Source organism: Mercenaria mercenaria, chromosome 5 (genome assembly GCF_021730395.1).
Source record: "Mercenaria mercenaria strain notata chromosome 5, MADL_Memer_1, whole genome shotgun sequence".
NCBI classification, from domain to species: domain Eukaryota; kingdom Metazoa; phylum Mollusca; class Bivalvia; order Venerida; family Veneridae; genus Mercenaria; species Mercenaria mercenaria.
In genome coordinates, this window is record NC_069365.1 from 20,695,661 (window position 1) to 20,708,804 (window position 13,144).

General features: G+C 35.6%; 1 protein-coding gene across 12 annotated transcripts in view; it reads left to right on the forward strand.

Annotated features, from left to right (window-relative positions):
- The first annotated feature begins 1,559 nt into the window (after nucleotides 1–1,559).
- LOC123558177 (armadillo repeat-containing protein 3-like) overlaps nucleotides 1,560–13,144 on the forward strand; it is a 33,108-nt gene continuing 21,523 nt past the window's right edge. For 10 of the 12 annotated variants that reach the window (XM_053542855.1, XM_053542858.1, XM_053542849.1 and 7 more), the window contains exons 1-9: nucleotides 1,560–1,689; nucleotides 4,264–4,333; nucleotides 4,909–5,026; nucleotides 5,946–6,071; nucleotides 7,119–7,190; nucleotides 9,372–9,547; nucleotides 10,015–10,141; nucleotides 10,446–10,585; nucleotides 10,893–11,037. In XM_053542855.1, the coding sequence (XP_053398830.1) occupies nucleotides 4,286–4,333; nucleotides 4,909–5,026; nucleotides 5,946–6,071; nucleotides 7,119–7,190; nucleotides 9,372–9,547; nucleotides 10,015–10,141; nucleotides 10,446–10,585; nucleotides 10,893–11,037 (952 nt within the window). In that variant the 5' untranslated portion in view covers nucleotides 1,560–1,689; nucleotides 4,264–4,285. The remainder of the gene's footprint in view (nucleotides 1,690–4,263; nucleotides 4,334–4,908; nucleotides 5,027–5,945; nucleotides 6,072–7,118; nucleotides 7,191–9,371; nucleotides 9,548–10,014; nucleotides 10,142–10,445; nucleotides 10,586–10,892; nucleotides 11,038–13,144) is intronic. The other 2 variants (XM_053542861.1, XM_053542850.1) reach the window with 2 other exon arrangements.

Here is a 13,144-nt window from a genome sequence, read left to right on the forward strand (position 1 = left end):
GGGAAATGAATCGGATCGTGTTAGAATGTTATATATATTTTTTTATTTCTGTGTGTGCAATCCTTGTTCTTTTTTTTTTAGCTTTAGTTTTTAGCCTGTTGTATGCTATGCAAAGTTCTTGAACACATTGTTTCCTCATCAATTGTTAAGCACTTCACCAACCATGGTATTCTGTATGACCTACAGCATGGTCATGCGTTACTCAGTTAGTTATGTTAGTAAATGATCTGGTCACCTCAGTCTACAATAAGAAACAAGTAGATCTTATACTTCTAGATTCTAGTAAGGCTTTCGACAAGGTTAGCCATGAGAAAGTCCTACTAAAAATGCATGAATATGGAGTCAGAGGTAACACACTAAGATGGGTCAAAGGCTTCTTAGATAATAGGATCCAATCAGTAGTCCTAAATGGCAATACCTCTGATGCCATCCCAGTATCATCAGATGTCCCGCAGGGGTCTGTACTTGGTCCCCTGCTCTTCCTAGCTTACATAAATGACCTCCCACAAAACATCAGTTCCAAAGTCCATCTGTTTGCAGATGACACGGCAATATATCTAACATTGTCATCTGCAGACCAATCTGTCACTCTCCAAAATGACCTAAAACTTCTAGAAAAGTGGGAGTTGGAGTGGGATATGGAGTTCAACCCCTCCAAGTGTCAAGTGATCCACGCCACTAGAAGGAAACATCCTATCCCTACCCAGTATTACCTACATGGAGTCCAACTTGAATCGGTCAGCCCACTAAATACCTAGGCGTGGATATCTCAAATGACCTATCATGGGACAATCACATAAATAGGTCAACCAAAAAAGCTAACCAAACCCCCTAGGGTTCTTACGAAGAAACATTAAGGTCAAATCCCAACCCATTGAGACCATTGCTTACCAGACTCTAGTCCGACCTCAGCTTGAATATGCCTCCAAGGTATGGTCGCCCCACACCCAAACCCAGATAGACCAAATTGAAAGCGTCCGAAGGAGAGCCGCCCGTTGGATCAAGACTGATTACGGCCTTACTTCTAGTGTAACAGATATGCTACACTCCCTAAACATTCGTCGACTGGATTTAAGGCGTATAGATTCTAGGTTATCACTCTTCTATAAGATTCATCATGATCTGGTTGCTATCCCAATCGTAGATTACCTTACCCCAATGACCCGATGTGTCCGCTATGGCCATTCCCTAAGTTATAGGTTAATTACTGCAACCACTGACTATTACAAGTTTTCTTATTTTCCGAGAACGGTGTACCATTGGAACCAACTTCCCCCTCGTGTCGCCCACCTCCCTACCCTAGAGCAGTTCAGTGCCGCAGTTTGCAGCCTTGAACATGTCTCGCCCTAGTTATCCTGCTAACTCAAGTTTTAACCTTTTATTTCACCAAAGTTATTTTTTTTTAGTTTCTTCCACTCTAAATAAGTTTTTATCACTATATTCTTTCTCTTTATGATTTTGACGCGCAAAACGTCTACGTCCCCGCAAGGGGTTGGACGGTTATGGAAGATAGATAGATAGTCCGTATATGGAAAAGGTACGGTACGGACGGGAGTTTATTAAGCTTGAACACAGATTTCTATGACGTCATATAGCAACATACACATGTTGTCTGTCACAACGGGAAATTGGTTGCAATTTGACTGACAGTTTTTCCCGAATTTTTGCTAATTTAGGACAGGTAGTTAGGTAGTTATTTAAACTATTTTCCTTTCTTATTACAAAACATAGGGTGTCACTTATGATCATTTACTTTGCGTCACATTGCAATTGAATGCATTTGTGTCTTATTTTTAAGTTCAAATAACCTCACTATCGTCAAATTATGGACCTGTTTTGCCTTTGGAGACTGCACTTTTTCAGCGACTTTTATTCACCAAAACCCTGTGCAGAATTTAAATGGTAATCACTTGAATAACTCTCCTGTATCCAAACTTTGTTATAATATCTGAAAAATAAAGTATAGAATTGATGGGTAGACCGGACCAGACCGTACACAGGCACTATACAAGCTCATTTGGCTTATGGGGATGACTTATTTTTGATCTAATAATTTATATTGTCATTCCACTAAGCCTTACACATATCTGCATTTTACTGTTTGAAAAATGAAGAATGAAAAATAAAATCCAAAAAAGTAATAAAGTGTCACGTAATTATTATCATTTACTTTGCGTCACATTGCAACTGAATGCATTTGTGTCTTATTTAAGTTCAAATTAACCTCACTATCATCAAATTATGGACTTGTTTTGCCATTGGAGTCTGCACTTTTTCAGTGACTTTAATTCACCAAAATCCTGTGCAGAATTTAAATGGTAATCACTTGAATATCTTTCCTGTATCCAAACTGCTGTTATAATATCTGAAAAATAAAGTATAGCCTTGATGTAGTCTTACTTATAATTGATGGGTAGACCGGACCAGACCGTACACAGGCACTACACTCATTTGGCTTATCGGGATGACTTATTTTTGATCTAATAATTTATATTGTCATCCCTCTAAGCCTTACCTGTATCTGCATTTTACTGTTTGAAAAATGAAAACATATTTAAAATCCAAAAAAGTAATAAAATAATGGTCAGACATACTTGCTCAAAGAAGTTAAACATTAATATTCATGCGGAAACTTCAGATGAGTTGAATATAACTCATAAATTTAAATAAGAGACTTCAGTTGTGAACAGATGCAAAGAGATATCTACCCGACACAGTGGACTGCCAATGACACTAAATTGTAGAAACAATACACAAAATATACATTTAAAAAATGACAGCAAGGCAATTTTATCCTTTAATGTCGGTATAAATTCATTATCAGAGATGTAATCATTACAAATACATTGTACATGTAGTCAAAAACTTTCCCAATGGATTTTATTGGGGATTTCCTAACAGAAATATGCAGAATAAGTTTGGACATGACGGGACAGCGACAGTCAAACGTTATCACACTGTCCCAAACATCTTATTGGTTAGACTAGCCTTGATGCAGCTGATTGATTTAATACTTTCTCATACTCAAAGGAACATTAACATACTCAAGATACTGCAATCTTACACTCTTTACCATGCAAACTCTGTCTTTCAAAGAAAAATACCATATTGTCAGCCCCAGTTTGGCTTTCTGCACTGAGTGGTAGGCAACTGTAACCTTCAAATCTTCATTCTTAGTTCTTTTTAACTTAGCACCTGATGGGTTTTCCCATAATATTTTAGCCATTGATCTGTCCCAGATTATGCTTAGTTTCTATTCAGTCTAAACAGCTAAACAACGTCTAGTCATAATCTTTATTGATTCTTTGTCAGTGAATTTAGCTGTAGACCATGCTGCATGCATGTTTGTTTCAAGGTTAAATAAGCAGAGTCTTACATGGGCATACACCAAATAAGCACCTATGACTTTGTGTATAATTCTAATTTGATGTTTTAGAGCTATTAAGCAGAAATACTGGGCTCTAATAAGCTTAATTAGCAAAGTCTTTCAAGTGTTTATGAGATTAGTTATTAAGCTGCACATGTATCATTTCGTTGCCCTGATCAGAGTGACACAGAGACCGACCATTTAGCTCAATAGGGAGACTGCAGATCCAAGGATCATATGGTCCCCGGTGAGACATATGTTCTCTGTTACAATTTGATAAAAGGCATTGTGCCTGATGCCATATAGTCCTCCACCACTGATACATGTGGAGAATTTGACAGTTACTTGCAGAGAACAGGTAAATTACTGGCTCAGAATCCAGGAACAATGGTTAGGTTACTGTTACATAACTGAAATACTGTTGAAAAAATACAGTTGAAGTTAATTTGTATTCAGTTGCTTGGTCCATGGACAGTTCCAGTTTTTGTCAATAAATTGCATCTAACTCCTCACTCAGTTGTTATTCTATTCATACCAAGGTCAAGTGCTCACTAGCGGTATCAAAAACGAAACGCACGTGGTCTATTGTGTAAACTAGGTCAATCATATTTAATGGTCTCGATTGGACAGTCTGTTTTATGTAAACATTTGGATCTGTCCATTGTTGAACGTGCGGAAATAGCATAGTGGTCCCATAACATTTTTGTCAATATTTTCTTTACTTTAATATAAAAACAAAATGCTGCAATATATTTCGGGCAAGTGCTTATATCATATTTTATTTAAAGTGTTAAGTGTGGCTTTAACTAAATTGTTTTAGTTTAATACCACTGATTCTTATTTGAAGGATCAGAACAAGCATAATAATTAGCACAAATTTTGATTTTGGATTTCAGACTGTTTTACTGATAAACTGAAATGGGGAAGAAGGTAAAGAAGGATGAAAAGCCACCTCCAGATGATGTGGTATGTTTGCTGCTGCAGAATTATGAACTGTTTTATATATTTTATTGGCTGTTAGCTGTTATTAGTCATTCACTAGCCTTTACCCTGCTATATTTTAAAATGGACTGGTCCATCATTCAATTTGGGCAGTACCATTTATTATTCAAAGGGGTGTTCACTGAAAATTTACAGACTGAATAGCGAGCACTGCAAACCATCCATGCAGGCTGATCTTGGTCTGCAATGTTCGCAAAGGCAAAATTACTTGCCACCAGCAGGCTAAAGGTTAACATAACCTGTCAAAACTTTAAAACTGGCTTTATAATTTATATTTTTGTTTTATTTTGAAAATATTGCCATAAATCTTTTTTCTGTTGTACATTTTAAGAAAGTGTTGCTAGGGTTGGATAGAATCTGTTGATCCTTCAGGAAATCAAGAGGCGGAGCCCATTGTAAATTTGATTGTATCATTATGAAGTTGTATTATAATATAACTTGTGTGGTGCATATTGAATAATTCATTCCATTTTTATGTGACTTCCTACAATTTTAAGATGTGGTCTTTGATTAAGTTTGATATACTAATTGATTTTTAGTTTGACACATTATTGGTGGAGAGCAGACAGGCAGGTACAGTGGTGCTGATGTTGAGTAGTCCAGAAGAAGATGTCCAGTCTAAAGCATGTGAAGCTATCTACAAATTTGTTGACAAATGTATGTAACCTTTATTTATTTTATTTGTTGTGTTTGAAAGCCTCATGGTTTTTATATTTTCATTGTATTTTTGTTCTATGGTAATAAGTTATCTTTGTAAACTAAAGAGTTTATAATAATAATGATAATTATAATGATAATGATCATATGTTACCATCATCTTTATTATAATTATATAGGTTATAAATTTGTATCAAGAAATATGCACAAGTTCTGCAGCAGAAAAATTGTGCTACTCTAAGAACAAAATTTTATTCCGCGAAAGAACAAGTGCATATATCTTCGTATAAATCACAATTTTTTTTATAATTTTTTTATCAAATATGCATCTACCCTAATTTTACAAATGATAAAAATCTGTTCTGTTGAAAATGTTGTCATTGAAGAACTTCTAATTGTGATGACACATAATTATATGAAACTGACATCACAAAATTAATGAGGTCACACACCCAATATGAAAGTTGGACATAAGTATTATACACTTATTAAATGAAGTTATTTGTATGACTTAACTTTTTTAGCCAGAATACCAATATAGGTTTAGGTGTGCTTATAACCATGTAAGGAACATCAGTGCCATCTGATAAGTTGTTTATTATAATACTTAAATACAGTGATTACTTGAATCAGTTTATCATATCAAATATCAACGTAACAATTTTTTTTATCACACTAACACAGGGTAAAAATGATGTAAAAATTATGTCACTCATCCATGGCGGGCCAGTAACTATAGTTACAATACCAGCTTCCAGTTATTTTGCCTGGGTTACGGGATCTTTTCCTATGCAGATTTGTTACTATTTATAGGTGTATATAAGGCAAAATATTGATGTTTCAGATTACTTTATAACTTTTAGACATTATTGTTAATGCACATTGGTTTATGAATTTATATAATAATTAAAACTTTTAGGTGATGAAAACAAGAAGCAGTTATTGGACCTGAATGCTGTTGAACACCTTTTAGCTCTTATGCAGAGTGAGGACAAAATTGTACGCAGAAATGCTTGTATGGCAGTAGGTGTCATGACAGCTCATCGTAAGTGTTTTAGATTTCTCAAACTGTAAAATTCTCAGTAGCCACTTAGTACAGTTATAATCAAAGCCTTGAAATGTCTGATGGTTGCGGGTTTTTGGTAGATTTAATTTCTGTTTAAATGCTAGTCTATATACATATACATGAATGAGAAACAAATACAAATTTATTGTGCCTCATATCTAAGATGAACTCTGCCTGACCCAGCTTGTGATGTAACCATGGACTGGAATACCTTATCATTGATAGATCTTATATAATCTAAATGGTCAGTGCAAGTGTATACAGGTTGAATAAGAACTGCTTGTTCATTGAAAATTCATCCGCATTGTTCATGAATGGGACTATTTTGTGTAGCACATGAACATCCTTTGGGTGTGATTCGGAATCAAATAAAGATGATATGATTGTCAGAAATCAGGGCTTTTTTCTCCTGTAAATCTACCTCCGGTAAAAGGAGGTAATCCCAATTCAAAAAAGTATGTTTTTTTCCCAAAGTTGAATTTAAAATTCCCAAATGATTATACCTTTTAGGGTTTTTGCTGTTTTAAGATAGTTTTGCTAATTTGTATATATATTTAGGTAAATTATAATACTGTTGAACAATTACTGAAATGCAGTTCATTAATATTTCACACAAAAACACATTTACGTAGATTTTTGGTAATTTGCAAATTGTCCCAATTAGGACAATTTCCGAGAGCATTTTCCCAATTCCCCCGGTGTCGGTGGCATTCCCAAATTGATGAAAAAAAGGCCTGGAAATACACTTTAACTTTGGTAGCTGGATAAACCTGAACCAAAAAGCAAGTGACATTTCATGTTTTATTTTTATCTTCATGCTGAGGGGGATATTTGACTTTGATAAATTTGATTTTCCAACAATATTTCTTTACTTGATGCTAAGACAAAGTATATAACAAGTGTGACCTACAAGGTCCACTGAATTTGTCTTATGTTTAGGAACACAATATATTTAGAGAAAAGTTTATATGAAACACTTTTAGCTATTGATCAGTTTTTGTTACCAGGTTTTTTTGCCCATTTTAGCTGATGTAAGGAAGTACTTAAGGAAGCAAGAAGCCACAATCCCGGCACTAGTGAACCTGCTGGCACCGGAAGGTAAATTTAATTTCATTATGTCTACTTTCCTATCTTGTCTAGAGAGCTTAAGATAAAACAAATCAGATGAACAAAGGGATCAGAGTTCTGCATTCAATCCCTTGTCAAAGAGCATGTTCTCCATGATGCATTGATAAGATAAATATTCTGTCTCCTGCTGTGATTTATATTGTGTAGTTGGCAGTTACTTGTAGTGAACAAGTTAGTACTGGTATAGAATCCAGGAACACAGGTTAGATTAAATGCTTGTCATCACTTAACTCAAAGAGCTATAAAAATAAATAGATCGGCAACTTGAAAGGCATATAGAGCAAATCTTGTCAACATCCCGTGACAACTGAATGAGATCTCGTTGTAAGCGTCTGTTGATCACGATTCATCAAGTCGGCAAATGCTTTTAAATAAGGTTACTTTCGGATCGATTGTTTATAATGATAATGGTGCTTTTTTAATGTTATTAGTATTTTCTACACGGGGAAGGAATGAATTTATGATTGGAAGTCTAAGAAATCAACAGTTTTCATTTGAAAAAAGGACTCGATTCGGTTTATTACGCGCCGGGCGTACTGCAAATTTTATACTTCAGTAAGCGTCTGTTGATTTGATCACGATTGATCAAGTCGGCAAACGCTTTGAAATAAGATAACGCTCTAACACGAGATGACACGGGATTATCCCCAGTTGCCATTCTGTGTATTTTTAACCAGGTTTTCAACGAAAACCTGAGTAATTAGATTGGGGTAGATGTCGGTCGGGCGGGCGGGCGGCAGCGGCGTCAAACTGGTGTTTCCGGTCAATAACTTTTGTTTCGGTTAACATATTTGAATAAAACTTGGTATGTATGTAGCTTATATCAAGACAAAGGCTGGGATTGATTTTGGGGTTTCTGGGGTCAAGGTCAAGGTCACTGTTACTTAAAATAGAAAAAGGTTTTCCGGTCAATAACTCAACTTAGGAATAAGCTATCATGATGAAACTTGGTGTATAGAAAACTTATATAAAGTTGTAGCTTGGGATTGATTTTGGGGTTTCTGGGATCAAGGTCAAGGTCATTGTTACTAAAAATAGGGTTAGGGTTAGGTTAGGGTTAGGGTTAGCATATCTTCTACATGCATGGAGGGATTTTGATGAAAGTTGGCACAATTGTTCACCATCATGAGACGGAGTGTCATGCACAAGAACCAGGTCCCTAGGTCTAAGGTCAAGGTCACACTTAGAGGTCAAAGGATACAAGAATGAAAACTTTGTCCGGAGCATATCTTCTTCATGCATAGAGGGATTTTGATGTAACTTGGCACAATTATACACCATCATGAGACGAAGTGTCTTGCGCAGTTCCCTTCTTTAGAATTACTTCCCTTTGTTGTTACTATAAATAGCTTATATTGTAACTTTTTCATTACTAGACGTAGGGAAAAATCGAGACCACTTTTCTGTAGTACAACATGCATGTTACATCCAATTTTGAGGTTTATTTTGACCAATCTCTACCTGGTAAGGATTTCTGTGTGGACTTACAATTTTTTTTTTTTTGTATTTTTTTTTTTTTTTTTTTTTTTAAAGATTAACTTCCCTTAGTTGTTACTATAAATAACTTATATTGTAACTTTTTTTATAATTGACTGTAGGGAAAAACCAAGACCACTTTTCTGTGGTACAACATAGTTGTTACTTTCTAATTTTAGGTGTATTTTAAGGTATCTCTACCTGGTAAGGAGTTTTTTTGTGGACTTAGAAAAACAAAGAATTACAATGATTACTAAACAACCACAAAATTAAAATTTCATCTGCAAATACAGGTGCTAGAGTAAAGAAATTTGCTGTGACGGGTGTATATTGTGACATTCAGGCACTCTTGTTTATTCTTATGAAAAGTGTTGAAAACCTGGTTTCGTGGCATTGCCGCGTTTCTTGTTAGTTCTTTGCTTAACTGAACAACTATTGAAAAACAGTGCTAAACCCAAAACAAACAAAAAACAAATTTAGTCTGCCATTTCATTTTCAAGTAAGCAACTAATACAGGCTAGGCTTTCTTAGAATTTTTCTATAGAGAGGTGATTAATGTTATAAAAATTCTAGAAAAGACAACCTATATAAACACTAAATTTAGAGAACTACTAACTAAATTGGTAAGAAGAAGTAAGTAATGTTTTATAACTCGTATTACAATCTTTATTATAGAGGATTCAGTATGCCATGAGTTCTCTGCCCTTGCCATGTCTAACATGGCCACAGAATTCAGCTCTAAAGCGACAATCTATGATAACGGAGGTGTTGAGCCATTGGTCAGATGTTTGTTGTCACATGATCCTGATGTACAGAAAAATGGAATTGAGGCACTTGCCTTGTTACTGATGGTAAGATTCTTCTACGTATTACATTTGGATGAATTTATATTACAAGCTTGTATGCATCACAATGGAAAGATAATCCGGTTTCTTAAAATTCCAAGTTGCCTTGCTGTTTATGTATGTGTGTCCAGTGATTTGTATATAGACTATATATTGTTTATGTAAAATAGAAAAAAGAGATAAAATGCTTTTAAAGTTATTTTCCTTTCAATTTATTGTATTTCTTGATTCAAAATAAGCTATTTAACGAAGAAAACATGACGTTACGCCACAAACAATAAAACGAACTGGAAATTTTTTGTTGTGCATCATTTAAATGTTATGATCTCACATATATTTTCTGACATTAATTTCCTATGCTTTGTTCAAATACACTACTTTAAAACCTTATTTAAAATCATAAAAATTGATTAAGCTCTGTACCTTTATTTCAAAGTTTTATGTCAGTAAACCTGTTGTGTTTTGTTTTTCAGGATTATCAGACAAGGACTGCTATTAGAGATGTAGATGGTTTAAATCCGATGTTAGAATGTCTGAAGTCTGAGTATGCTGCCATACAAAAACTGGCTCTGCTCGCTTTAGAAAGGGCATCACAAGATGGTGAGTTTCTTTACATTGCGCATTTCAGGATTTAAAGACTGTGGGGAGATATGTTCCTCTAAGACTATTATGCACTAACTAAAAATTGGCAGTATGTTGAAAAAAAATAAACACTGTCTTAATTTTCCATTTTTAATGTTGCAAGCCCTGCACCAGTTGGTAAGATGTACATAAAAGCATCCTGTTGTTAAATGAGCAAACCAACTAAAAGGTGTATATTGATAGACAACATGATCTCCTAGTTTATATCAAATAAAGTAAGCACAAAAGTTTTCACTCTTTTAACATGAAATATTGTCTTCAGGTGAGAATAGATCAGCCCTTCGTGAATTAGAGGCTATATCGAAGTTGATAGACTTTGTAGCACATCCAGAATGGAATGATCTGCATGTAATGGCTGTCATGGTACTCTCTAACCTCTTAGAGGACTTGGAAAGTTTAGAGGTAAGTTACTGTTTCTGAGAAAATAATTTGTGCTTGATATGTGCTACATTTTGCAAGTAAGGACTACAGCGAAATTAATATTTCTTCACTGTTGAAATGGATTCCATGTTTGTGTCATTTACAAATTAAATCCCACATATATATGGAATTTCATTTAAATTGTCTTTAAAATGTATAATCCACAGAAAGTGATTTATTGTTAGGTTATTTCTTTATTTACCTAATTTTAATTTTGGGGAAATTTAGATATAAAATTGAAAAGTCAATGCCATGACTTACTCAGAACTGATTATTTTATAATTTTTAGTTAATCAAAGAGACAGGAGGTTTGAAGAGACTTGTTGCTGTGATCACAGACCAGGTACCCACAGAAGAGGAGGCCAAAGGAGGGAAAGGAGCACCAGATAAAGGCGGGAAAGGATCTAGGCAGGCAAAAAAGAGTGCAAAGGAATGTAAGTATCCTGTAATTAAATTATAGACACTTCACTAAGATACTATAAAATTCTGAAATGACTGGAAACTGCTTACTAATAACATGTTCTCTTTTGAAAAAAAAATTGATATAATATTGTGTTGTTATTCAGGTATTTGTCATCTTCTGAAGGAAAATATCTCAACTTATACATTGTCATTTGAAAGTTGTGGTGTTTTATATTTGCTATAAATGCTATATCAATTACTTTTAAAGTATGTATTTAAGAGGGATCTTTTTTTCATTTATATGAGATACTAGTTTTTCCCCCAGTTATTGCTTAGGCATCTGCAGAGCAATGAATATTTCATGTAGAAAATGAGATAAGAGATATGACAATAACAATCATAGAAAGATAGGTTTTATATTTTTTTGCATGTTCTTCTGATTAGACATTTATTTTTGCAGCTGAATATTATCAGAACCCCTCTGGTAATACTACATTGTACATTTGTTGTCATATTTCTTAGTTATGTAGAAAAAAGCTGTTTTCAAGGACATCATTTTCTAAGAAATACAGTTGAAAGCATTGAAAAGAATGGCCACTGTTTATTTCAATCATTGTATGTTGTATGAAAGAAGGTGACCAGAACTTTGACATGTCAGTGTCTTTGAACAAACTGTTTGGCAGTAGTTCCTTGATGTCACATGACTATAAGTACTGTAACATTGCTGGCCAAGGACTCTTTGAGTAACAATTGCTGGCACAGGACTCTATGAATAACAATTGCTGGCACAGGACTCTATGAATAACCATCGCTGGCACAGGACTCTACATGTAATCATTGTTGGCAGACACTCTATGAGTAACCATTGCTGGCACAGGACTGTTTGAGACGCCATTGCTGGCACAGAACTATGAGTAACCATTACTGGCGCAGGACTGTATGAGTAACCATTGCTGGCACAGGACTGTTTGAGTCACCATTGCTGGCACAGGACTGTATAAGCAACTATTGCTGGCACAGGACTTTAGGAGTAACCATTGCTGGCACAGGACTGTATGAGTAACCATTGCAGGCACATGACTTTATAAGCAACCATTGCTGGCACAGGACTTTATCAGTAACCATTGCTTGCACAGGACAGGACTGTATGAGTAACCATTGCTGGCACATGACTTTATGAGTAACTATTGCTGGCTAAGGACTTTAATGAGTAACCATTACTGGCACATGACTTTTTGAGTATCCATTGCTTGCACATGACTGTTTGAATAACCATTGCTGGCACAGGACTGTATGAGTAACCATTGCTGGCACAGGACTGTATGAGTAACCATTGCTGGCACAGGACTGTATGAGTAACAATTGCTGGCACAGGACTGTATGAGTAACCATTGTTGGCACAGGACTGTATGAGTAACCATTGTTGGCACAGGACTATATAAGCAACCATTGCTAGCACAGGACTTTAGGAGTAACAATTGCTGGCACAGGACTGTATGAATAACCATTGCTGGCACAGGACTGTATGAGTAACCATTGCTGCCACAGGACTGTATGAGTAACAATTGCTGGCACAGGACTGTATGAGTAACCATTGCTGGCACAGGACTGTATGAGTAACCATTGTTGGCACAGGACTATATAAGCAACCATTGCTGGCACAGGACTGTATGAGTAACAACTGCTGACACAGGACTGTATGAGTAACAATTGCTGGCACAGGACTGTATGAGTAACCATTGTTGGCACAGGACTATATAAGCAACCATTGCTGGCACAGGACTTTAGGAGTAACCATTGCTGGCACAGGACTGTATGAGTAACAATTGCTGGCACAGGACTGTATGAGTAACAATTGCTGGCACAAGACTTTATGAGTAACAACTGCTGGCACAGGACTATATGAGTAACAATTGCTGGCACAGGACTGTATAAGCAACCATTGCTGGCACAGGACTTTATGAGTAACAATTGCTGGCACAGGACTGTATGAGTAACAATTGCTGGCGCATGACTTTATGGGAAACCATTGTTGGCACAGGACTATATAAGCAACCATTGCTGGCACAGGACTTTAGGAGTAACCATTGCTTGCATATGACTGTATAAACAACAATACTGGCACAGGACATTTTGAAT